The sequence below is a fragment of the Amblyomma mixtum genome, chromosome 8 (assembly GCF_055824585.1).
Source record: "Amblyomma mixtum isolate Tamu chromosome 8, ASM5582458v1, whole genome shotgun sequence".
NCBI lineage: Eukaryota > Metazoa > Arthropoda > Arachnida > Ixodida > Ixodidae > Amblyomma > Amblyomma mixtum.
The window spans coordinates 66,463,651-66,490,896 of NC_143019.1; the positions used below are offsets into that span (position 1 = coordinate 66,463,651).

The 27,246-nt window shown below is 44.1% G+C and overlaps 1 protein-coding gene across 3 annotated transcripts in view; it reads right to left on the reverse strand.

Annotated features, from left to right (window-relative positions):
- Window positions 1-2,063: 2,063 nt before the first annotated feature.
- Window positions 2,064-27,246, reverse strand: part of LOC149332802 (alpha-1,6-mannosyl-glycoprotein 2-beta-N-acetylglucosaminyltransferase-like) — a 43,813-nt gene continuing 18,630 nt past the window's right edge. For all 3 annotated transcript variants that reach the window (XM_089558386.1, XM_089558387.1, XM_089558389.1), the window contains exons 4-11: window positions 26,941-27,038; window positions 24,836-24,935; window positions 24,312-24,445; window positions 21,823-21,895; window positions 20,061-20,153; window positions 17,629-17,753; window positions 13,438-13,543; window positions 2,064-11,202 (exon numbers count right to left, since the gene is read on the reverse strand). In XM_089558386.1, the coding sequence (XP_089414512.1) occupies window positions 11,086-11,202; window positions 13,438-13,543; window positions 17,629-17,753; window positions 20,061-20,153; window positions 21,823-21,895; window positions 24,312-24,445; window positions 24,836-24,935; window positions 26,941-27,038 (846 nt within the window). In that variant the 3' untranslated portion in view covers window positions 2,064-11,085. The remainder of the gene's footprint in view (window positions 11,203-13,437; window positions 13,544-17,628; window positions 17,754-20,060; window positions 20,154-21,822; window positions 21,896-24,311; window positions 24,446-24,835; window positions 24,936-26,940; window positions 27,039-27,246) is intronic.

A 27,246-nucleotide genomic window follows, 5' to 3' on the forward strand; every position in this document is an offset into this window, starting at 1 on the left:
TGCCGCAGGAACTCGATCTACACGTTCCGAGCATTCTTAGAAACATCGACTTATTGCCCTGTGTGGCCGATTTCCGTAATTTAAATCGGATTAACATCCGGCTCCCGTCTTTTTTTTTTTTTGAACTTTCCCGTACGGTGGGCAGAGTCGACCAACGCGTGGAGTGCCTTTCACCCAGTCCTGTGGCGGCTTGACGCTCTGCCATCGGCGGAGTAATACGTAGTAATCCGTAGAAGCAAATAGTCCGCGCGTATTTTTATTTCTGCGGGCTTATTTTGCGGCTATATTATCTGCGAATGAAACTATTTATTCACGGAAACCTAAAAAACAACAAAGCGAAAGCAAAGCCTCCACAGAGCTGGCTGAAAGGCACTCCATGCGTTGGTCGACTCCGCCCACCGTACGGGGCGAATTCAAAAACAAAGGCGCGAACCAGACGTTAATTCGATTTAATTAGGGAAATCGGCCACACAGGGCAATAAGTCGATGTTTCTAAGAATGCTGGGAACGTGTGGATCGAGTTCCCGCGGCAGAAAGACAAGTTCAGATTCCTCTTCAGTCCACCTTTAAAGGTGCACTGAAGAGGAATCTGAACTCGTCTTTTTGCCGCGGAAACTCAATCTACACCTTCCGAGCATTCTTAGAAACTGCGACTTATTGCCATGTGTGGCCGATTTCCCTAATTAAATCGAATTAACGTCCGGCTCCCGCCTTTTTTTTTTTAATTCTGCCTCGTACGGTGGGCGGAGTCGACCGACGCGAGGAGTGCCTTTCACCCAGTCCCGCGGCGGCTTGCCGCTCTGCCATCGGCGGAGTAATACGTAGTAGTCCGTAGAAGCAAATAGTCCGCGCGTATTTTTATTTCTGCGGGCTTATTTTGCGATTATATTATCTGCAAATGAAACTATTTATTCACGGAAACCTAACAAACAAAATGAAGCGAAAGCAAAGCCTCCACGGGGCTGGCTGAAAGGCACTCCACGCGTTGGTCGACTCCGCCCACCGTACGAGGCAGAATTCGAAAAAAAAGGCGGGAGCCGGACGTTAATTCGATTTAATTAGGGAAATCGGCCACACATGACAATAAGTCGCAGTTTCTAAGTATGCTAGGAACGTGTAGATCGAGTTCCCGCGGCAAAAAGACGAGTTCAGATTCCTCTTCAGTGCACCTTTAAGTCATATGTGGGCAGCTGAGGCAAGATCAACATCCAGCTAGCATTAGTTGCAGAAATAATTTAGGGTTAATGGTACAGTGGCAACTTGGGGCACATGAGCTATGTGTTGTCACTCGATATAAAATGCAGGCCAATTTTCACCTTCCAGAAAACTAACTCATCCCTTGGGCCCCGAGAAAAGAATAAAAATCATGAAAACATGGCACTGCACACTAATTTTCAGAACCTTGTATGACTTGCTCTGAAACAGTGCAGATGTCTTGCATCAGCAATGGCACTGTACTTCACTGTAACACACCTTTGCATGGTACACATTGAAACGAGCTCGATGAAAGAGTAGCAAGCAAGATATCGAGGAGCAATTCGTGGACGAAAGTCGGAAGAATGCTATTGCTGAATACACACTTCTTGGGGTAGGGTAAATCATGCACAGATGTTAAGCTCAGAAGTGGGGTTCACAAGGAGATATATAGATATGAAACTGGTATACAACACTTTCCTGAACAATAGCAAAGCATCACATCAAGGAGATGAAAATAACGCAGCTTCTTGTGCCCATTACAAACATTACAGAACAATAGCCATGCACTTGATTTTTTGCCTCTTGCATTTCTTTGTGTGTGCTTCATCTGAAGACTCAAAACGCAAGTAAAGTGCAAACAAGCATATAACTCGCTACTGCATCAGCTTTCTTGAAGCTCAGAGAAAGATTAATTCTATGAGAAATTAAAAATGCACGAAAAGATGCCAAAGCAATGGTGCAATGTTCACCATTAAGAATCAAGTACGGTATTGTTCCCATACAAATTCTAATTTGTTTTCATGTAACCTAAATTAGCACACTTCTCATTGAAGCCTCCTTGCACAGATAATCAATATACAGGTACATTCACGTAAGAAAAACTTTATTCGCTGTACAGGCCAAACAAATTGCTTCACTTCAGGGAAAATAAAAACAGAAAACTTTGGTAATTACATTCTCCACAAAGCAGGGACCCTAAACATACCCTGCACAAGAAATGCCGCACGAAGTGAAAAAAAGAAGCATTAAACATATTTAATGCAAGGAACAATCATCAAAATTACTGCATTGTTGGACACTTTGGTTTGAGCAAATTGCACTGGTAACAACTGTAAGAATAAAAAACAAAAATTGCACAAAGCTCAGCAGAGACTAAAACAACACAACTTGTCGTCAAGTAAAACATGTACAATACTTTGGACAGCAAAAAAAACCATTTAAAAAATGTTCTACAGTCACGCTATCCCACTGGTTTAACAATGTTCTGTGAAAGATACAAAGTTTACGTTCACATGAATGCTCAAAATAAGCAATGCGCATTATACATGACATAGAAACACACTCTTCCACTTCTCACTGAACTGTGCCAGTCCCCTTCCATACGAAAATGTTTAAGCATATTCGCCAAAAGTTTTCACGGAAAATACTGAAACTGTCTAACAGCAAATACCTGACATACAAACATCAAAGAAATTGCCTAAACAGAAAATTTTACAATCAAGTTCTCTTTCAACAATTATAAACAAAAATATGTTAATTCTCAAAACTTCTGCTCCACACAAATTCTTACCTATTAGTTTGCATAAAATGCATACAGGGCACAGGCTTCACAATATAAGGCTATGAATGATATGGCATTGCTGGCTTTTATAGTTTCCCCACAACTCATTAACATTAGCATCAGAATAAGCTTGGACTGCCCAAAGAAAAAAAAAAAGTGCAGAGTGGTGTCCTGAACAAAGTGCAGACATCCACTTATAGTACCACATAACTCACCAAGGTTCACGTTTCTACCCAACATTGTGACAGCAGCAATAATTTGCACCAGCTGTCACCTCTGATGTATTTCACAGAACGATGAATCTCAGTGACATAAGTGCCTCATTTTTTTTTTCTGCTCTGACCAGCAAACTAAGTAAGATGGCAAACTGATTAATTAGCAAAGCAAATTGGATAACTCACGCTCGGGGAACTTAATGAACCAAACGACCAAGAAGTTCCACAAACAATGTCTAAAAGTAGCAGAAGCCTGTGTCCTCAATCCAAAAATGAGACACTTCTACAGAAACGGCAAATCACGAACATCTAATACTGTTCTGCTATCCAAGTAGTCCAGTGAGAAGCAGAAGTTTACCAACCACACTCTCATTCAACAAGGCACAGTGGAAATTCAGCGCCAGAGCGGAGAGAACTGTGAACAAATCATACTTGGCAAAAGGGCACGCCAGAGATAGCTGAAACAACAATATCCACGTATGCATTCAAGGTGTATGGCACTCTGTGCTATGCATGCGAACAAGAAAAAGCAAACTCACACAATTTGCAACGGGACATATCAACGTCATGCACAAAACAGGAGGGTCACAATAATGACACTGTGGTGCTGAGGCAATGCCAGGCCAGACAGGCCACACAGGGCTGCACAAACATCTCAGGCAGGCACAAATGACAGCTGCAGAGTTGATAGATGCAGGGGAAGTAGCAGAATCACCTTTGAAGAAACTTCACTGGTGATAACAGAGCTGCTGCTTTTACTGACTGGGATGGACTGGCAATAAAACAGGCAATACATGGCATGAAAGCAGACCACTGATAAGCCAGGAACTGGCAATGATAAACCATCAACTAACAAGCTAAATGTAGTCCATGGTAGAGAGAGGTTGGTTACAGATGGTTCTCGATAGTCACACAAAGTGAACAAGGCAGGGAGGACTTGGGGGTGCTTGCCTGAGGTTCTCTTGTTATCTTTGTGATTAGGCTAAATGTAGACCAGGTAAAAACCATCAAATTAACTTTCACAACAGCTGAAGCACTCTTCACAAAGTCAGAAATTGTTTAAATGTGTAATTCTTGACGCTTTTAAGCACTTTACGCTATGTCATGGCAGTTGTCAATGCATCCCATAATCCAAGGAAGATGAGAACAGCAATAAAACAATGCATTTTGTGTTCTCGTACGAAGTGCAATGAATGTTTAAGACATACTGCAATTAAGGGAACATTTAGATGTTCTCTGAGTCTGTTTTTCAGGCCACATTGCTTCTCTCCAGATGCAGTTACCTTGTCATGCTGTGTCTAGTATGGGTGATGTACAGTACTCAGTGAGTTGCCAACATCAAACTTATTCTCTGGTATCTTGACCTGTAGCCTGGCCTACCAGCTGTCTGCTTCATGACAGTGGAACACTACACACATCTGCACAAGGAATCAATTCTAAAACGGGGAAAAGAAAGACTGTGTGCACTCTGACTAATTTCCCTAGCCTCACTCTGATTAAGTGTCGCACCCTGCTGAATATGTAATATTGGAAAAAAGCAATGAATGCCTTGCACAGCAAAATCAAATGGCCAAAAAAAATTGAGACGGGGCCTTGACAATGCGAAGCCCTTTCTATGTCCACATATCGAAACTGTTTCTCTCAGGACTTACACGTGTCAGTGACGGGTGCCTCAGTTCACCGAGATCAGAACTTGGAAAAATGTCAGCATGTGCAAACACAAAAAGGCAATGTGAACGTTGTGATGGCGGACAAGTTGTGTGACTCGGCTATGCGGAGGCAATCATCATGACACCTAAACTAAAAATGGTGAAACAAGTGTAGCACATGACTAAAACTTTGGCTAAGCTTTGTATTGACTTTGGCTCTCAAAAGAGAAAAAGCAAAGTTGGCACCATCTAGGATGCAAGAGAAACAAATGACTCGGGACAATACTGACTTCTCTGCATTGCATTATTACAAAAAACACAAAACAGCCCCTCTCACTACCATAAAGACAGGTCACTTGTATGCTTACTGTGGCTAGCCTCTGCATCTAAGAAACAGTGAAAAAATCCGTTACTATAGTAGGATATAACTTAAAAGAACAGCAGTTGTTAACACTGGATCATGGTCGGTGGTATCTTTTATTACCCCGCTGGCCAGTCGTAACAGTAAATTAAATCAGCTTTTTAATGTTTGAGTTCATTAAACAAAATTCCAAAGCTTGTAATTTCTTTTCTTGTGATAAGCTTCCTTTCTAGGCAACAAAAGAATCTCCAACAACGCACTACTTTTTTGTCATGGAAAAATTGTGTGTGGCAGTCCTGAATGTGGGCCTACTTCTGTCAGCCAGTATATACGGGGTTTCAATATCCAAAATACAACTTCAGTGAAGAGCCTGTATTAGTTACGACCTCTCGTCTTCTCCACGTGTCCACATTTCGGTGGAGATTCGCGTAGCACGCTTAAACATTACAGGTGGAAATAAGTCCAGTTAAAAGGGCTCACAATCACTTCCAACAGTTTTTTTTTTCTGTGTGGCACAATCCTGACCCCCTCGGGTTTTTCTTCAAGTAACAAAAACAGTTAAAAGAAGCAACAAAGGTATAAAAAACGAAAAAAAACCATGGCACCAGGTAAAGAACAAGAACAGCTCAAGACACTCGTAAAAACGTATTGATAGACAGGAACCAAAACGCATGGCCTGCCCGAGTTCAATAGGCGATACAATGTGGTGGCACTTTGCGCAACTAGTAGTCATGACAACTGCCCTACGTCGGCAAGGGAGCATCAACAGAACAGCAGCACTAAAAGCTTCAGCCGATATAAAATAATGTTTGGAAAAAGAGGGGTAAGACTTTGAGACAGGGCAGATGCATTCGTACAAGAAAGAAAAAAAATTTAAACAAAAATTCTTTGGCTATTTGCAGTGTCAACTGCCACTAAATATGGCAAGTAAAAAGTACAGTGCTGTGCATATTTGTCCAAGTGACTTAAAATTTTTCCCACCTTCTCGTTTGCAGTGAAACTGCACACAGTGCTTGCAGCTTAACTTTTGTTTCAAAGTTTTTGAAAACAGTGCTTACCTAATTCGGCCACGCATGATGCATAACCATAATCGTCTGTGCCAAGAACAAGGAAACGAAAGGCAATTATGATTTTACTTTATAAAGAAATTATGATTTTGCTCTAACCATAAGCAAGTCATTTAAATATCTAGGTGTCTTTTTTAGATCGGACTTACGATGGAATAAGCACATTAATTATATTGCGAATAAGGCAGCATCACGTTTGGGTTTCCTACGGCGGAATTTTAGCCATTTACCAAGTAACTTAATAAACACAGCTGTATTTCAGTCATGTACGCTCCATACTTGAATATGGATTTGTTTGCTGGGACCCACACACATCTGAGTGTGTAGGCAAATTAGAGAAAATTCAGAATAGGGCTGTTAGATTTGTTTTTGGTAATTATAATCGGCAAGTTAGTATGACGGAAAGCAAACGAAAACTTAAATGGCAAGAGTTGAAGGACCGTAGAAGGTACATCAGACTGAAATTTTTCCATGAGATTTATTATTTGAAAACTGGCGTAAACCACGAACAACATGTCCAGGCACCTCATTATATCTCAAAGCGACTGGACCACTGCTTGAAGGTCAGTGAATTTTCTTGCAATTTTCTTGCGTTTTTCTTTTTTTGTTAGAACTGTTCGGGACTGGAACAGTTTGCCATCGAGCATTGTATGTATCGCATCTAATGATGCCTTTTTCCATGCACTGCAATAATTGTTTTATACCTATAATGAAGTCTGTATAAATAAATATTGCAGGGTTGCCGCCGATGGGCAGCAATGGCTTCATCTGTTGTCTGTAGAGGAAAGTGCCACAATGCGAACGGCACCGAGGCAAGCATCTTAAGGACCTTTGATGGTGCCAGCATGCCCTTTGGCAACAACCCACAGTTGGTGGCTAGCGGTTTGCTAATCTTGACACAGATGATTATGGGTTTGTGTCATGCACAGTTGAACCAGGTGCGTACCATTTTCGAACTTCGTACGAAGCAAAAGTTACCACGTCATGCAAGTTCTGGGTGCAGTTTCACCTTAAACAAGACAGCAGTTAAGGCAGGAAAAAATCATTACGATAAAGATGCACAACACTGTACACAGTGAGCAGCTATAAAACATAGGCTGCATTACAACTGTAAACTGCGAAAACCAAGAACTAGGGGTGTGCGAATATTCGAAATTTTCGAATATATTTCGAATATTGAATTTTTAGTATTCGAATTCGATTCGAAATCCAAGTATTCGTGTTGTCTCGAGTATTCGACCCGACGCGAATATTCGTATCTAGCCGAATATTCATTGTGAGCACCGGCTTTCATTTCGGTCCGCAAGCCCTATCGAAAGATACATATACAACATGGCGGCGCCTACACGGAAGGAAAATTCTTTCTTCCTCCAAGGGCCATGCCGTAGCTGACTGCGCTGGTAAGCTTTTTTGTGGCTATACCTGTGAAGCTGCTATAGTCAGAGCTGTGCACGAAGTACCTCGCAATACGTGCCAGGTCAGTGCCAAGTGAGAGGGCATTTTCTGTGGCTGGAGGAGTTGTTTCAGTTAGAAGGGAACTACTTCTGCCTGACCATGTGGTGCAGCTGGTTTTCCTTCACGACAACCTTTTACGTCATCCCAGCAAAGCGCTTTTGTGCTGATGGCAAGCTAGCCTTAATCAATGCTGTGTACTAGTCATCTTCTCTGATATTTCCACTCTTCTAAGAATAATTTTCGAGACTTTGATACTTTTTGTGCAGCCACACACACCTTTTGTGTTCATTTAATCATCGATAGTTGAACTGTGATGTTCTTGGGTGCCCAAATAAATGTTTTGTAGTGATTAAATGCGTCTGTCCTTGATTATTCGATATTCGATTCGATATTCGGAACTAAGTATTCGTATCCGATTCGTATTCGAAAAATTTGATATTCGCACACCCCTACCAAGAACGTTATGACACCAACGGGCTCATGAAACTAATACAAGAGACTTTGGTGGTCAACATACCCTGTGGTGGTTACTTCATCCTGTGCTAAACAGAGTCGTGAACAGCAAAACGACTTCCAGCACAAACAAAACAGCCCCAGGCTAAACATCACAACACAAACAACGCTTTGGATTTCAAAAAGTAGTATAAGTAAGAACACTGAACAAAATTGCAAATATTCTTTGGTGGCTTCCTCAGTGAAATTACGAAACTAATGCTCTGCATGTCATCTGCAACGCATTTAAAGGAATACAGACCAATACTAGGTCAAGCACTAGATATTAAAAAAATTTCATGACAGTCCAAAAAAGAGACGCTCACATGGATGTTAAGTATCAATCAACTAATGGACAAGTCATGGCCAACCACGACATAGGTTAAGCATTACAGAGGCCTCTTGTTGACAAGTGAAAACTGAGAATAGCACGACTTCTCACCTCATCTTTACGGGCCCATCCGTATAATAAGAAACTAAAACGACCCACCGGCAACATCCACACTGCACGGAGGGCAAAAAAATTGGCCCCCCCGGGCGAGCAATGCAAACTGCTAGCATGAAAATACATCAATGTAGTGTGCACCAGAGTAGCATGCATAAGTGTACATCAGTGTAGACCGGTGCGGCACATGTACAATATGCACAGTCAGCAATCGGACATCCCCCTGCCTGCGGTCTGGAGCAGCTGCCATTTCAAAACGGTGGCAGGGTCATGACACAAAGCTTGCGATACAGCCCACTGGCTTTTCGAACCAGCTGAGGCTGAAAGGGAAGAACAGCTTCTCGCTACGAAGAAAAACAGCAGCAGTTTCGGAACGCTCATGCATTCAATTTGTTTCACTAAAACTAGAGCGACGGGTCCATGACACGGCATTCCTGGCTAACGCACTCCAACATAAAAGGGTGTACTACAATGTTTTTCGATGGTTCCCTAGTTGCTTCATTCACTAAACTGGAGTTACTCAAAAGAAAGGCGGTGCAACATTTTAAAACACCCCTAGAAAAGCAGCCCAGAAGTTGCAACCCTGGCCTAGCTTCAGAGTCATACACATCAGCATTTCTTCGAAGAACCAGTGGGCAAGCCGCAAGCAGCTGAGCTTTAACATTGCCGAGAGTAAAAGTTTTTTCCCTTCATGCGCGGGCAAGTGGAGGGAAACACTGCGGATGCAAGATACAATGCACTGGACAGTTCCAAACACACGCGGCTTGCAGTACATGCGAGGTCTCCTCGAATCACCTTACACTGGCTCAGCAGCTGAAGTTCCCTTATAACGTAAGCAGTGCGCTATTGGTCTCAACTGACTCTCAGTGGACTCTCACTGGCTGTGTAGTCCTTGTTGAGCCCTCGTTCACTCCAGGGCAGTGCAGTGTGGAAACTGCACTGCTTGTTAATAAGCCGGCAGCAGAAGTGTTCGTGCAACAACATGGTCACATACGAGTCTCGCACGGTACGGAACCATCGACACTGAACTACAGTGACCCAGATTCAGTGAAAGCCAGCATTTGGGGCCCCAAGAAAACATTTTAGGTTTCAAGCAAATCGTCTCAGCATTTTTATCACACCTTTGGTATATGTCCCAGTAAAGCAGAACAAGTATGCTCAAATTCCTTTGGTCCTGGCAAGTTTGTTTGAGGAAGGTGGACGTGGCAGGAACAACAGCTGTTCACACACAAAGCACTAGCCTCGTGCTGGGTGTCATCTACCTCTGCCTTAATATGCCTTATGCTGCACTTTCTTTCCTTTTGGAAACATGGTGTTTTGGGGCAAAACACCATGTTTTGCCCAAAATTAAGGTGAATCACACATATGTCTACCAAACTGACCCAAAGCATTGCACGGGCAAGCATGAACAAATCTCGCACTACATTAACCCTTTGAAGGTTTTTGCCGTATATGTACGGCGGCGGTTTTCTGTCCCGCAAGGTCTTTGCCGTACGGGTACGGTTTCGATCTTCCGTTTGAAATTTTGCGCCAAAAGAACAGTGCGTGCTCACTGGGGGGTGCTGCCACCTCTTAGGACTTACAAGAAGTGTTTGAATTTTGTGCTGCCTTCTTACGGAGATAAGCAGAACTTATGTCTAGCTTTAGCGCGGCGGCACAGACAGCGGCAACACCCCTTTTGTAGTTTTGGTTTCGCCGCGTGATCGCAACGGAGTCGCGCGAAATTTGAGTTTTCTTTTTGTCAGCACTATCTTGCAGGGGCTGCCGAAGTTGATTTCTATCTTTATTGGCGCTGCTCTTAGCTTGCTTATCACCGTTGCTCGCGAGGTATTCTCGCCCTCTGTGGCAACGCGCCTACGCGGTTTCGATTCCGCCACGGGATCGCAACGGAGTCGCGCGAAACGTGTTTTCTCTTTGTGGGCACTGTTTTGCAGAGGCGGCGAAAGTTGATTTCTATCTTTATTGGTGCTGCTCGTAGCTTGCTTATCACCGTTGCTAATCTATTCTATTGAACATTTTCCAGTTGTGAGTGATGCTGTCACCAAAGTACTGTTCCTAATTTTTTTTTACTATTTATTCTCGATTATATACATTCTGTAGATTCAAGATCCGCAATAAAGTAATTTGACCACCTGGGAAAGTTTTCTTCAAAATAATTCGACCCTCAAAGGGTTAAAGGGCACAAAAAAGTACAACTACACTAATAATTGCTCAGTACAGCTCACTTCTCGTCTGACCTCTCCTCCTCCGTCGCTTCCGTCTGCATTTTACACCAGCGTGCAGCCAGGTAATGTGATATCCCGAGGAGATCTCGCAGGTATGAGACACACCACAACACACTTTGATAAAATCACTAGATGAACACAGAAAGCACAGCCTCGCGGCCAAAAAGCAGGGGACCCCCCCCCCTTTTCAGGTAAGGTGGCTCCGTCTTGTGGCCAAAGGCAGAGGCAATCTGGTGGGGAGACCGCTCGGTCAACAGGGCAGGACCTTTGATTAAAAATCATTAGATGAGCAGGGAAAGCACTGCTTGACGGCTGAAAAGTTGCCCCGCCCCCTTTTTCCTGTCAAAGGAGGCGACTCCATCTGGCAGGGAGACCTCTGGCATGACATCATGGCGGGGCCTGCAAAGAGTGGCGGGTGCTACCTGTGCACAGCGGAGACAGAGCTGCTTCTGAGACAGAGCTGGTGGTCTCGGACGTCACCCCAGCCTCCATTCCCCTTTGGTGCTTTCAGGTTGCGCTGCACACCACGCTTGACCTGCGGGGGCAGGGAACAGGAGGGAGAGCACAACTTTGCAGAGCACCAGCGAAGACAGAATGCACAAGTGTCTAAAACGATCGATCTTGTCGGGGGTTCCAAGCAAGGCCGGATTATCCAGGGTTCAAAGGGTTCAAATGACCTGTGCCCACTGGGCTTAAAGGTGCAGTGAAGAGGAATCTGGACTCGTCTTTTTGCCGTGGGAACTCAATCTACACGTTCCGAGCATTCTTAGAAACTGCGATTTTTATTTATTTATTTATTTATTTTTATTTATTTATTCATACTGTCAGCTGCTGCCAAGACAGGAGTTGAGATCCTTGAAATAATCAAGAACTAGATGCAGTACATCAGCAGATCACCGCCTTAGGAGAAATACAAAACAATACAACAATACAAATTTATAGGAAAGACAAAATGACATGTGATATGGGTCAAAAACATACCAGTCAAACCAGTCACAAATACTTCATGAGGGCATTTTCAAAAGCCTTTAAATCCGAACATTGAATCACTTCTTTTGGTAATTTGTTCCATTCGTCAATAGTGCGAACCAGAAAAGAGTATTTGAAGAAATCTGTTCTAAAATCCAGAGGTGTGATATGTTTGGAGTGTTTTGTTCTGCTGCCAGAAGCATTCAGTGGTTTGATGTATCAGACTAGATTGACCTTACAGCTACCTGTCAGCACATGAAAAAAGAACATCAGTCTGTTAAGCTGCATTTTCTGCTTCACAGTTGTCAGCCCGGCCCTGTTTCTAAGTTCAGACACTGATTGGGTTCTAGAGTACGAGTTAAAAATAAATCTTAGAGCTTTGTTTTGTACCCGTTCACATTTCAATATGTTTTGTTTAGTATACGGCTCCCAAACGTGACTAGCGTAAGTCAGCACTGATTTATTGCCCTGTGTGGCCTATTTCCCTAATTAAATCGAATTAACGTCCAGCTGCCTCCTTTATTTTTTTTAAATTCTCCCTGTACGGTGGGCGGAGTCGACCAACACGTGGAGTGCCTTTCACCCAGTCCCGTGGCGGCTTGCCGCTCTGCCATCGGCGGAGTAATACGTAGTAATCCGTAGAAGCAAATAGTCCGCGCATATTTTTATTTCTGCGGGCTTATTTTGCGGCTATATTATCTGCGAATGAAACTATTTACTCACAGAAACCTAAAAAACAAAATAAAGCGAAAGCAAAACCTCCACGGAGCTGGCTGAAAGGCACTCCACGCGTTGGTCGACTCCGCCCACCGTACGGGGAGAATTAAAAAAGAAAAGGTGGGAGGCGGACATTAATTCGATTTAATTAAAGAAATCGGCCACACAGGGCAATAAGTCGAAGTTTCAAAGAATGCTCGGAACGTGTAGATCGAGTTCCCGCGGCAAAAAGACAAGTTCAGATTCCTCTTCAGTGCACCTTTAAGGGGGGAGCCTGGTCTTGAAAAAAAAGAATTTTATTAATGAAGTCACAGTGAAGAAATCTTCAGGGAATATGTATTTTTGTGTACCGATTCTGAATATGTCATTTAATTTCATGTAAAACAATGCCTTGAGCACTTATGCAATTTTTGTGCAACTATTTTGTGAAGAGCTTTGGAAAAAATTTCTTGCGGGAAACTTGCTGAAATGTACACCATTCGGTTCTCTTGACACCAAGGAATGCAATAAAGGTAAAGTTATCATCCTGGCTATCATAGAACTTGAGTTATAAGGTTTTGAAGTTGTCGCTTCAGAAATGAGAAAAAAAGTGTGTATTCCTGTGCTACCTCTACCTCTTACCTACTAGTACAACCTCTTAAATGATACGGAGGCCGCGGATGACAACACCATATCCATGCAAAGCTTTGCTTTTCACATGGAATCAACTCATCTTATATTCGACTGATACAGCAAGGACACTGACATAGTAAAGATTTTTGCTGGTCTGAGTGGCTTTACTATAGAAAGGTTCTACTGCATATCACAGCGACCAAGCACACAGCTTGGGAAGAGACACATAGTCAGGAGCGGCAAAGAATCAAGCACAGCAGTTATGAGATCAGGAAGTTCACAAGAACAGGGTGGGAATGGGAGGCCCAATAGGAAAATGTTGACGAGGTAGTTTCAACATGAATGATGACATGATCACATACACACAGAGAAGACTGTGCGGCTCGGACTTGCTAGTGTGGTTGTGTGCCTACTTATTCCCACATCATGCTCTATCAAGTGAAGAGCTATTGCCAAACAAAGAAGTACTGACCTGGAGGCTCTTGGGGTAAAGGTACGAGTGGGCAGACCCAATCACGTTCCTCGCCTGTTGCACCATCTTCTGACTCGAACAGTTCTTACTCCGGTGATGCACTCCGCTGCAGTAAATCAGGGAAAAGTGAAGTGCAACAACTATTACACGAACACGGAAGTTGTCGGTTACGATGCACACTGTTGGTGCCATGTGCTCCAGAGAAAGTCTTACGCACAGAGTAGTCCACTGTGGACAGAGTAGCAGGATAAAGAAGCGCATGATAGACTCACATCCTAGCTCCAAAGGGCATCACATTGGGTGATGGAAACATTATACGTGCGTGTGCAATAAACTTACGAGGACAATTAAGCTCAGCCTTAAAGGGACAGTGAGGAGAGCTCTATCAATATTTTTTTAAAGCAAAATCCGATAGTTCGGCATTTTATGGCTTTGTTGTCACTTGGTCGGCAGCGAAAGATGCATTTATTTCTAAGAAATTTGGATTCGAAGCTGAAAAAGTTCTTCCCGCCGCTCTGATTCAAACTTGGGACTCTCTTATGACGACACAGGACTAAGTGACGTGAAACATCACGTGCACATGATGTAACGCAGACTCCGTGACTTCTGGCGGCCAGCAGTGCAGCAGCAGCCGAAATGAAAGCTACCGCCGGCCGCACGCTGAAGGCATCTATCTGCTATTGCGGCTGCCACTACCGTCTCTTCGTTTACGTTTGCACCGGCGTTTTGCCAGCGTTACGATGGATCCCGTTCTCGAAGTCGTCAACAAAGTTCTCGCAAATAGACACCTTTAGCATACCGTGCACCTTGTTACTGTCAGCGGAATAGCGGGAGCCCGCCCACCGCCGGTCCGCAGGCGCTGATTGGTCCCGATGCTGCAGGTGCGCGCGTAGCTGCCGGGCACGTGGCGCCATCTGGCGATGTCAAGGAGATTTGCGCATGCATTGGCTGTGTCTCAGTGATTCGTGGCTTCTTGTGTCCTAGTGTTGCTAGAACCATTGGTTCTAGCAACACTGTTTTGTCCTATGACGTCATCACGCTTGTACTTGCGAGTTTGGCCTGTGGCGGCGATACCTGTATTTTGGTTCTTGCTCTGTCCTACGTTACAAGAGCTTTGTTGTCAGTATGAGTGTCGTTTTTGTAATCAAGAGCTGGTATTCTGTCGATACAAGCCAACTTCAATTTCTCTTCAGTGTCCCTTTAACGGTATACGAAGCGACAGCATTAATGGTTCCCTTCAGCAGCCTGGAGTCTTCTTTGTGTATCACTTCACAGACATAGTCGTTCCATACTTTACATTCATAGATTTCGGGGAGCCTTCATATCACTCCCGGCACAGTGGGGCAGCTATTAAGCTATGCGCCACAGCCCTGGCAGGTGGCTGTATCAAACAGCCACTGGTGGGACTTGTGAGACCTGTTGCTCAGAGCAGCCTCTCGAGACCAATTACTATTTTAACTGCTGCCACAAGTCATGTGACCTAGGTGGCAGGTGGGCCTTAACGCCGATGCCTTAAAGGTGCACTGAAGAGGATTCTGAACTTGTCTTTTTGCCGCGGGAACTCGATCTACACGTTCCTAGCATTCTTAGAAACTGCGACTTATTGCCCTGTATGGCCGATTTCCCTAATTAAATCGAATTAACGTCCGGCTCCCGCCCTTTTTTTTTTTAATTCTGCCTCGTACGGTGGGCGGAGTCGGCCAACGCGTGAACTTCCTTTCAGCCAGCTCCGTGGAGGCTTTGCTTTCGCTTTATTTTGTTTTCTAGGTTTCCATCAATAAATAGTTTCATTCGCAGACAATATAGCCGCAAAATAAGCCTGCAGAAATAAAAATATGCGCGGACTATTTGCTACTACGGACTACTACGTATTACTCCGCCGATGGCAGAGCGGCAAGCCGCCACGAGACTGGGTGAAAGGCACTCCACGCGTTGGTCGACTCCGCCCACCGTACGAGGCAGAATTCAAAAGAAAGGGCGGGAGCCGGATGTTAATTCGATTTAATTAGGCAAATCGGCCACACAGGGCAATAAGTCGCAGTTTCTAAGAATGCTAGGAACGTGTAGATCGAATTCCCGCGGCAAAAAGACAAGTTCAGATTCCTCTTCAGTGCACCTTTAACAGCACAGGAACCAAGGCAGCTCCCTACGCTGCATTTGCCTTCTCATTTCGCAAGCACCCAACACATTGCATGTTCACTTTCACCCTAGACGTGGGTGACTGTGAGCACAAATATTTATTCATTTATTTATAGATACTGCCAATCCCATCCAAGATTATCGCAGGAAAGGCACATACCGCGTGTTCCGTATTTATCTATCCCTGTTATGAAAAATTCTTCTGCACAAACTACTCGACTATATGGGCTGAAACGCTGACTACAAGGTAGCTTATGACGGTCTTCGTCTTTCGATAAGTAATTTAACGTCTAAACTTGCCTGCATTTTCAGGAATCGGCAAAAAACTGCATTCGGCTGCGGCAGAACTTTTCGTCCAGGCGAGCAAAGAAGCCAGTTTGACAGGCTGAGCCATCTGGCGAGCGGTGAGGCAACCGATGTCATGGCTTGGGGCGGGAATGCGCACCTCGCGCTGTTTCTTGGAATGTGCGTGTCGTCTGCTCCTCGCCAGATGGCGCAGCCTGTCAAGCTGGCTTCTTGTTTGCTCGCCTGGACGAAAAGTTCTGCCGCAGCCGAGTGCAGTTTTTCGCCGATTCCTGAAATTGCAGGCAAGTTTAGATGTTAAATAACTTATCGAAAGACAAAGACCATCATAAGCTACTTTGTAGCTTACCTGGCGTTTGAGCCCATATACCGTATTTACTCGCGTAATAGGCGCACTCGCATAATAGGCGCACCCCTAGTTTGGGCTCGAAAAATCAGATTTTTTTAATTCCGCGCATAATAGGTGCACCCCGAACTTGGCACTGTGATCAATACTGTATTTACACGATTGCAAGCCGACGCCTCGCCACCCCCCACTTCCCAATCTTTATTTTAACAAAGTTTTTGCTGAACTGACTACTAGTCCCTACTAGTGCTGCTGCCGTCGCAGCTGCTGCGGACCCACAGCACATACAACGACATCGCGTAGAACAGCCGCACTCAGTTTTCAGGGATGCTCACTTTAAACGTCTGTTTGGAAAGCTTCATCTCCAGCCGGAAACGTTCCCGACTTAGGCCCGCGAAAACCTCGGCGCCTGGAGTCGCGTACGAAAATTTAGGGACGCCGCAGTCGCAACTGCCGCACTTCTCGGCCACGTCGTATTTTCCGACCTGCGGCACGCTTGCCGTGTTCGAGAGCAAACTCCCAGCCGTGTAGCTGTTAAGGTGCTTGCCCGTCGAGCTAAAACAGCAACGCTCCGCGGCAAAGCCATAAACCACGATAACTATCGCCCTACCGCAAATCCCGGCATTTGACAGCAACAACAACAACAAAAAAAAAACGAGCTGTAGATGCTGATGGCGATATAGATAGCGAAAGCTCGCGGCGGAGGAAAACGATGATGATGATGAGCTTGGCCTTGGGCGCCTTCCGTGGGCGGCGTCCGGAAGCTCCTGTGCACGTGTGTGGCCTCCGCGATCAAGCGCCCGTTGCGCGCAGCCGGAGCCGATCGTGGAGGCCTCGGCGCGTGCATTGTGCGGCCCTTACATGGATCTTTTTTTTTTCTTTAACATTTTCTTCGCGAAAACGGGGTGCGGCCCGTACACGAGTGCGTTTACGCAGTGTGTTCAATTCTGCGAGTCGAAAAATTTCCGGAAATTTTACTCCGCGTAATAGGCGCACCCCGAACTCTGAGCCGGATTTTCTGGAAAAAAAGTGCGCCTATTATGCGAGTAAATACGGTAGTCCAGTTGTCTGCGCAGGAGAATTCTTTCTAACACGGACAGATAAATACGGAACAGGCGGTTTAAAACTGTCAAGCACATATAACACAATGGAATGAGCCAGGTTTGGCAACATGTTAGTGTTAACAGCAACTTGTAGCAGTTTGGATAAAGCGCAAAAAGGAAGAATGGGCTTACAAATACACACTATCATATAATGGGGGCACCCCATGCGGGATACCTCCTCTCCCTCTGGTCATGCTAGACTGCTCGGACGCTATTTGGCGACGATGACGACAAACACACTTTGCCCGGGAAGCTTCAAATTAACAGCCAGCGCCGTGAAGATGAAAGGAGGACACGCACCACTCGCCGGTGTGGAAGATGCGGGTCGACTTGACCACCATGGCCTGAATGGGCGCTGACAGGCACATCATGCTGACCCGGTAGAGGGACCAGTCCCAGTTGTAGTCATCAAAGTGGCAGAACATCTGCACACGGGAGGAGGACAGGAGGCTCAGGACGAGAATTCACATATTATGAGCACAAAACCGGAGATGCCTCCTAGGCAACAACCCCCTGTATGTGTCTCCCGGCCCTTCAAAAAAAAAAAAAAAAAAACTTTTGCTGCTTTTATTTCCTCAACAGCTTTTTAAAACTCTTCGTAACATACCATTACTGCTGCTAAATAATGTTAAATTTTGATAAGACAAATCTGAAGGCAATTAAAAATGCTCTTGAATAATGCATAGTTCGAATTGAGGTCAACCCAACTAGCCTCCCTCTAGTGCACTTGGTGGCGACAGGAACAGAGCATCTGTCTGAATAACTGAAGTTTGAATTATCGTATTCTCTCATGTAATTTGCACACTTTTTTAGAGTGCAGCTCTTAAGTGCCCATTCATGGGTTTAGCGGCGTCCTTCGCCGTCACCGTAATTGGGCACAAAACATAAAAACACAAACTTCTGCGTGCCGCGCAGGTACATAGAGTGTTGCCGCTTGCTCATAGATGGCGGCAGAGTCATACGCGCCGTAGCGCACGAAAAGCCAGCATGGGGCAGAAGTCACACCCTCGCGCACTGCAGACAAACCCTGAAGCTTGGAGAAACAGCACCTGTTTACCTATGGAAAGCACGTACATAACCTTATGTGTGCTGTGTGGTGCCCTCTCCACTTTGCTCCAACAAGGGGAAGCTTTGGGCCAGTTGGTCTGACATGTTGGAGAGGAGGATAACCGCGAACTTGACAGGACTGAAGAGCGAGAAGAGGACAGGACGAGCGGTACCGCTCGTCCTGTCCTCTTCTCGCTCTTCAGTCCTGTCAAGTTCGCGGTTATTCCTCCTCTCCACTTTGCTTGCGTGTGGCTGTGCCTGGTTGGAAAGCAGAAACACAAAACCTCTAGAAACCTCACTCCTTGCTTGACCAATGGCGATGCGAGCCTCGGCGGGAGGGTAAAAGAGCATTTGTATTGTGGATGCTATGTGTGCACCTGCTTTGGCGCGAAGTGATGAACACACGCGGCGCGCCCTATATATGAAGGACTTTTAGAGCCATCGGTCAGCCCATGCCGTAGTTCTAGCTTCGACGAAGCCCATGCAAAATCAAAACACCTGAAGAGCTGCGCTTAATTTTCCCATCCGGAAGTAGTTGTTGGTCCAGTTTTTAGGGGAATCCCCCAAGGTGGAGTAGATTTGTAATAAGGGAGTAAATACTCATTGACATCCACCCGAGCGCAGCCATACGGCTGCAAAGGAAAGCTATACAGCTTTCTCAGAAACTTTGTAGTTAAAGGAAGATTCGTCTGCCCGGGACCACCGCTTCACCGGAGCAGTCGCTCTACCAACTGCACCATCCTGGACGACAAGCTTATGGCAGGGCGAGAGCAAATTGATCAATAACTCGAAGTGGGAACAGTGTTGGTCCAGTTTTTAGGGGAATCCCCCAAGTTGGAGTAGAACTCCACTTTGGGGGAGTTACTTCCTTATTACAGGAAGTACTGTAATCATCAGTGGCATTTTTTTTTTAAATTAAGCCCTCAAAAAGTGGGTGCGCAAATACGTGAAAATTTCGAGCGCACAAAAAAAACCTCACAAATGTCCTAACGAGCAATATGTATCGTATGCTGTCACCTGTACATCGTCCCCCTCCCCAACTCGCACCCCTCACTGGCCAGAAGAAGGTTTGACTCAAAATAAAGGAAGCATGTACTTCCCCATGGGATGGCATATGATGGCATGGGATCAGCTCAAAGCAATAAACACACAACAATACTATCGTAAAGACAGCAGTCAGAGGCAAATCGAGATAAAAGGAGATAAACTGGCGCCTTTGCGTGCGGCCCGGCTGTCTTGCGGCAAACAGAACCATGATCAAACAGCACACGGTTCGGTAGTACCGGATTTCGGCGCGTGCAAGCGGCTACCGGAAGTTTGCTCTCAGGACTAACAGTTTGTCTCGGAAAGCGACCGCCAGCACAAGTGAGCCGGGTGAACTGCAAGCAATTCGTTCCCCCATTATTCAAACCTTCGTAGCCGCAGACGGCGACGCGGCCGTGCCGATCTTCCCAAGCCTAACTTCTGTGCACCTGCGTGCATGCTGGTGGTCTGGCAAAGGCAGGGAGCGTAACTTTTTTTTAAACCAGCGCAATAAATTACGGGTGTGCAAATTACGCAAGTATGTTAACAAGGTTTCACCATACTACTAAAGTTATTCAAAAGCAGCTAGTTAAGTCTTACAGTAGCATGCCACAAGACCTCAGTGAGCTATGAGAGAGGGAAATTTTCAGCAGAAACCTCACATTAGAACAGTTGTTGCGGATGGTCACCCAGAGGTCCCTGTACAGAACCATTCCCATGTTGTGCTTGCTTGAAGACCACTTCAGCAGCTCGACCTGGTGAGAGTAACAATAGCAGAAAATGCAACATCTTGAGTCAGAATATTTTAAACAGTTCAAAGGAGACTCACAATTCCTCCACAATTTTTCAGTCACAAAATCCTGAAGAAATGTACTAAAAATAAAGGCCTTAAGGTAGGCGTAAGTGAGGCAGTAGTTCGTGCAAACAGATATATTCATAGATAATTCCTTGCAAAACCACCCAAGAATGTAAGCCACATGTTAATTTAATACCAAATTTTACAAATTTCTCTAACAAACAAACAAAAATGTGAACATTTAGGCAAAATCTGCTGCATGACAGAAAAACGGACTCCAGGAGACACCTGGGCTGATATTCCAAGTTGCGTCTCTTCCAGATCCATCCTTTTAAGGCCAGACAATCATGATTGGCCAAAACTCCAGAAGAAGAGCTAGATTTTGTTGCAACTGTGAGCGCCAACAGCAGTCAAGGCACTGCAAGTGCTGGAGCAAAAGACACAGTGGAATAAACGGAGCACGACCAAAGATATCAGCCGAATCTTTAGTTCCGTATCAAAGGCCATGGTAAAGAAACATTTTAAAGCTGTTCCGTCACTCCTGAAGACCTAAAAAAATACGAACAATATTTCATAAGCTTTTTACCCACTTTGAAAAGACTGGACATATCGAAAAAAGGAAAAATGATTTGTGCAACTGCATTAGGCTTTTCAGTAACAAATGGTGGCTGCTGCAGCTGCTAATCACCTATGGTAAACAACAGGTGACTAGTTTGTTCACTCAGCACAACATTCTACATTTAGTTAGGGGGGAAAAGAAATGCAGAGCAAAATTTGTGAAGACTTTAAAACATCTCCCTGTAGAATGTCTAGCTATGGTGCAATGTGATTATGGAGACTTTGCAGACAAAGTTTTCAGAGGTTCACTGAGGCTCCAAGCGCACACACGCCCATGGATACCCTAACACTGCTGGCAGCGAAGAATCTCAATGAAGAACCTCACTGACTTGGGTTTTAACAATTACCGTATAATCTTGTGTAAGGGCCGCATCTGTGTATAGGCCGCACCCCGTTTTGGACTAGATAATTAAGAAAAGAAATACGGTTATACAATTTTTTAAATTTGTGTATGGACCGCACCTTCAAAATTCACTCCTGAATTTTAAAAAAAAAGTGTGGCCCTGACACGAGTTCGTAAAGTATTCCGAGAAGCCTTGGGTTACTGCTGAGCTCAGTGTTATGTCTTTCGACAGCCATAAGTGATGACGAAAAATGTCCTCTGGCCCGTCAAACGTGTCAAAGCAGTGATGTCACCTTTGCTGAGACGACCATCTACATGATGAGTGCACTCTGACATCTCGCTAGGACAGCTTCTGTTCACCGAAAGCTGCCATCTATGCCCTGCTACCATGCAACCTGCAAGCATCATGGTCTGATTTCTACGGTACTTTTCGATGTATCCAAGCCATCACATCCGCTTCAAGTGTTTCAGCTAATAGGGATGACTCTTGGAATCTTGGATTATGGGCCCCAGTGAAAGTTTTATTCTTGACAGTTGCAAGAGTTTAGCAACCCTCTCAGGTCAACACAAACCTGAGGACTATAAAGAGGACCAGCGAATTCAATGAAGAAAAGATACACAGGAAAAAAATAGCGGCACTAAACTCGGAGGAAAAGGGCACACGCACCTGGTTTCCTGTGATGTGGTAGTTGAAGGATTTCACGTAGCTTCCCAGGACCAACATCGAACACTCCCTGTGGCTAATAAAGAAAAACACAGTGAAGAGAAGACTGCCACACAAAAAATAGCAATGACAGCACAGCCACAATGTTGCAGCACAAAGTAGCAGATCTGTGAGGTGCAACTTCACTACTTTGGTAATCATCACTTCAGTCAACTAATAGAAACAACATGTCATGCTATACATCAAGCTATTTAAATCCAATTTTTTTCACAAACAACTAGTAACTAGTAACAAGAGCAGGAAGAACACCAGAAATTTCTAGAACCTGTAAAAGCACCTTTGAGTGAAAGTTGATGCTCTGAGAGGGGATATCATGCTTGCAACTAACATGCACGTTTTGCTGAGTCAAAGAAATGTCTTAATGGCATCCAGAGTATCGCACAGATCACTCACACTGCAGCAAGATTAGTGCTGCGTTTATGAATGCATAAAAGGCAGTTCAAATCCCCTTGCTGTATATAATTTTTCTTGTCCTTTTGTTTTTAATGCTAAGAATTAACAGGCTGCAAAATTATGACCATTTCCTCAGAGTGTTTCTTATCTTCTAGGTTTGATTCTGAGGCACTTTTGAGCCAAAATCTCCTTTTAGAAACCTGTGAGACGAGCCGGGCGACAGAACCGAGAGCTGGAATATGCTTTATCATTGAGAGAACAGAACTACACTTCAAAATGTTATGGTCTCTAATTGAAACAACAACAATGATTATAGCTTCTGCTTTGCTGAGTTATTGTCATTACTTCCTTTTGCTTTTTATTGTGCACGCATCCTGAAAGTATCCTGAGTAAATGTACACGAGAAGAATGTTGGTAAATAACGCTAACTACCTGGTGGCGCAACTGATGCTGTACTAAAACTTTGACGCAGACCAAAGCTTGTTGATTAGGTGGTGAACTGCGCCAATGTACAGCCCCTACAGAAACCACATGCATGCTAACAATCTGCCCACTGAAACTCATAAGTTTCTGCACGATTTAACCGAGGTCTAAAAACAAGCAATAGCACCATGGATGCAGTGTGCAAACCTCTGAATTCTCTCTTCCCTGCCTTTTATCCTGCCACATTATTTTGTAATAATATAGAAGCAACTCCACCAACAACACTTCTTGCAACAGCAGAGCATAAATAGAGTGAATGACTACATAAGTGGGAGCGGCCAAATAAATGGGTGAGCGAGTGAATAAATGGATGCCTGAGTGGCAAAGTAAACAGCGATCAAGTGAATGATTTAAAAAGGTGAGATAGAGGGCAAATAAAAGGGTGATAGTGAACAAATACATGAGCGAGCAAATGATGAAATAAATGGGTGAGGGAGTGAGCAAATAAAGAGCAAGCAAGTGACCAAATAAATGGGCAAGCACGCGGCCAATGAATTGGTGAACAAGTGAACAAATAAATGAGAGTGACCAAATAAATGGGCTAGCAAGTGAACAATAAATGGGTGAGCGAGTGAACAAATAAGTGAGAATGACCAAATAAATAGCGAACGAGTGACCAAATAAATGGGCAAGCAAGCGGCCTTAAATGAGTGCGTGAGTGATTAAATAAATATGTAAGCGAGAGACAAAATAAACCGGTGAGCAAGTGACCAATAGGTGAGACAGTGGTCAAATAAGTGGGTGAGCGAGTGAATAAATGGATGCCTGAGTGGCAAAGTAAACAGCGATCAAGTGAATGATTTAAAAAGGTGAGATAGAGGGCAAATAAAAGGGTGATAGTGAACAAATACATGAGCGAGCAAATGATGAAATAAATGGGCGAGGGAGTGAGCAAATAAAGAGCAAGCAAGTGACCAAATAAATGGGCAAGCACGTGGCCAATGAATTGGTGAACAAGTGAACAAATAAATGAGAGTGACCAAATAAATGGGCTAGCAAGTGAACAATAAATGGGTGAGCGAGTGAACAAATAAGTGAGAATGACCAAATAAATAGCGAACGAGTGACCAAATAAATGGGCAAGCAAGTGGCCTATAAATGAGTGCACAAGTGATTAAATAAATATGTAAGTGAGTTACAATATAAACTGGTGAGCAAGTGACCAATGGGTGAGACAGTGATCAAATAAATGGGTGAGCGAGTGACCAATAAATGAGCGAGCGAGTGACCAATAAATGAGCGAGCGAGTGACCAATAAATGAGCGAGCGAGTGACCAATAAATGGGTAAGTGACCAAACAAATACGCGAGTGAGCGAGTGGATGTGTGAGTGAGTGGGTGCGTGAGCAAGTGGGTGCTTGAGTGAGCACGAGAGGTTTAAGATTTAAGGTTTAGTGGTGCCAGGTTGACAAAAGGCCAAAAGTCACCATAACTAAGACCAAAGGCTGAGAGTGGCTATCGTCTTGTCACTACCAAACTGGCTCGGAACCTGAGCCCCTATTGCCATCAAATAATAGGGAGGCGAAGAGGAGTCACCCCCAGGAAAATGGAACTTACTTAGTTTTTTGCTCAGCCTCCATGAGTCGCATGACGTGCAGAAAGTCAGGTGCAGCATAGTGGTCTTCTTCCAAAAGAATGAACGGCCCGGCATGATCACGTGTGATGTTCAGGCCATCCATTACACGGTTCATCTGGGCAAAGATAAACCAAAGACATCACAATAGCACTCTGCCCAAAAAAGGGTTGGCAGGGATCAAACACACGAGTCAAATGCTCGCTGCTTCAACTTACAAGACAGCATCAGCTGAAAAGGGCAACAGGAGAGAACAATATGAAAGGCTTTAAGTCTCACATATCCCTTGCTATTATGGGGCTAGATGTGCCTCCACGTAGCCTTGTTGTCGAGCTATATGAGGTAGGAATCTTCAACAAGAAGAGCTTCACGGATCTTAAAGACGTTCTAGCAAAACCAGATGGGTGTGACGTACTATTATTTCGGAACCACAATGGTACCTTTTCCACAATAAAACAGCGTCAAGACTCCGAAGAAAAAAATCAAAAGGGTAAAGCACATCCCCTACCTTCCACCACCAGTGATGCTTTGTCTGGGAAAACTTGGCTTCCCGGTAGTGGCCAAAGCTGTCTGGGTGTTCGGCGTTGTTGCAGCCCAATCTGAGCGCACTGCGATTGCACAAGAACAGAGACCATTGCATTCGCAAAATATATTGCAAACTGCCTGCCACTTGTCCGTGGGCCTCAGAGTAGGTAATAAATTTGGAGCCTTCAAAACAACACAACACATTTCCGCTGTGCATGTTTGATGACATCTGTATCTTTAGCTCATAAGTAGGGATGTGCGAATATTCGCAGTTTTTAGCATAAATATCAACAGTATTCAATTCAGTGATGATACACTGCATATATTTTTAAACACGGTACCCATGAACACTAGTCTTAAAACTGGGTGCAATACAGTTATTGTACCTTAGTTTGAATCCTCTTATTACTTGAGCTCACTGAGTGCATCACCAGAATGATAGGTGGCATTGTAGTGTAACATCTAGTTCTCCTTTTGAGTGCTCTCAGCAGTCGTTTCGTTTTTTTTATATTAGTGCAGAGTCAACCAAGATCTCTGCATGCATGCAGTCCTGTGTCGCCAACTTGGCACATCAACACCACAAAAACCACAGTAACCTTTTACCAGTTGTTTACATGCCTTTTGTGTTAGTATGCTTTGTTTACTATTGTCAAGTACATAGCATTAGATTCTTGATCATAAAATCAGTTTTCTTTGGGCTCTTGCCCTTTCCATCATACTTCCATCCCTTTCCATCCATCATACTCTAATTTCCTGGAACAAAACATCTGCTAACTTGCCAGTATCTGGGATCATATTTTTGATAGGTGCATTTCATAAGAAAGCTTGGCTACTCGCATACCCCTACTCGCCAACCACACTAACAAACTTGGCTCAACGTTAACTTTTGTGGGTACTGCTCGACATTTCCATTTAAAACAAATATTTCTGCCTGCACAATGCAGCTAGGAAAGAAAGACAATTCGTTAACTTTTCCAATGAAACACCCCTGTGGTTAACTTTTTATACCTCTGTACAAAACCTCCTAGAAACTGTCAAAATTGATGGAAACTATAATAATAAAATATACCAAGATTTGCGAAATTAACTCCCCAGAAATCGTGGAATAATGTTCTTTTTTGAAGAAGCTTTGGCGCTAGCGATTACAAAAAAAACATTATTTACCACTGTCAAAATTTGTCTTCATAAAAAGGGCAGAATACAGGCATTAAGTTCACTGTTTCGCAACATTTTCTTTACTATGTTTGCTAATTAGCACAAAAAAAAAAAAAACGCTATTTGTGACAAGAAGGATGCTGAATTCACCTGAAACAGAAACTGCTAATAGGTGTAGCACGCTTTCAGGAAAAGCTGTAAGTTTGCTTTGTACAGTTGTGTACATAGCACCTCGAAGGGTTAAGGGGGGAAGAGGGTCTTAGAAATAAAATTTTATTAAGGAAGTCACAACTACGAAATCTTCAGGGAACATGCATTTTTATGTGACGATTCTAAGTATGTAATTTAATTTTATGTAAAACAAGTTGTTGTGCCCTTACGCAATATGTTAGCTAACTTTTGCCCAGAGTTTTAAAGAAATTCTACTCCAGGGAACTTGTTCGATTGCATGCCACTGGTTTCTCTTGACATCAGGCTGTGCAATAAGGGTGAAATTATCATCCTGTGTGTTATAGAAGGCGAGTTATAGGATATTGAAATCGTCAGTTTCTTCCCGTTTGTGACGTGGCTAATTCAAAACCCCACAACTCAACTTCTATGATAGGCAGGATAATAATGTTGCCCTTATTGCATAGTTCGATGACAAGACAAGGCAATGTCATGCGTCCTAGCAAGTTTCCTGCAGCAAAATTTATTGAAAGCTCTCAGCAAAAAGTTACATAACATATTGTATAAGTTCACAAGGCCTTGTTGTACATAAAATTAAATTGCATATTTGGAATCAGCATAGAAAAACACATGTTTCCTGTATATTCTATTATTGTGACTTCCTTAACAAAAATTTTTTTTTCTAAGACCAGCTTCCCCCCTTAAAGGACAACCCTTAACTACCAGTGACACACAGACAAATCAAAGAATAACGCTAGCACTCACTCGTCTTTCTTCATATTGCGTGGGCAGTCATTGGGGTGCTGGCCAGGAAACTGGTTTGGATACAGCTGGATTGCATGGGGGAGAAATATTTGCATCATCTGGAAAAAAGAAAAAAAGAGAGCAGAGGTCCTCAGCAGTCAGTCCCTCACGTCCAGGAGCAGGTCAGTCAAGCAGGGGCCACTGAAAAAGGCCACAAGTGCCTGCACTAAAGACAACTGAACTGGAACGGTCCTCCACGGTCCTCACTGAAACGAAGAGCGCTGCACATACAGTGGTCACTCTAACTTAAACTCGCCTAATTCAAAC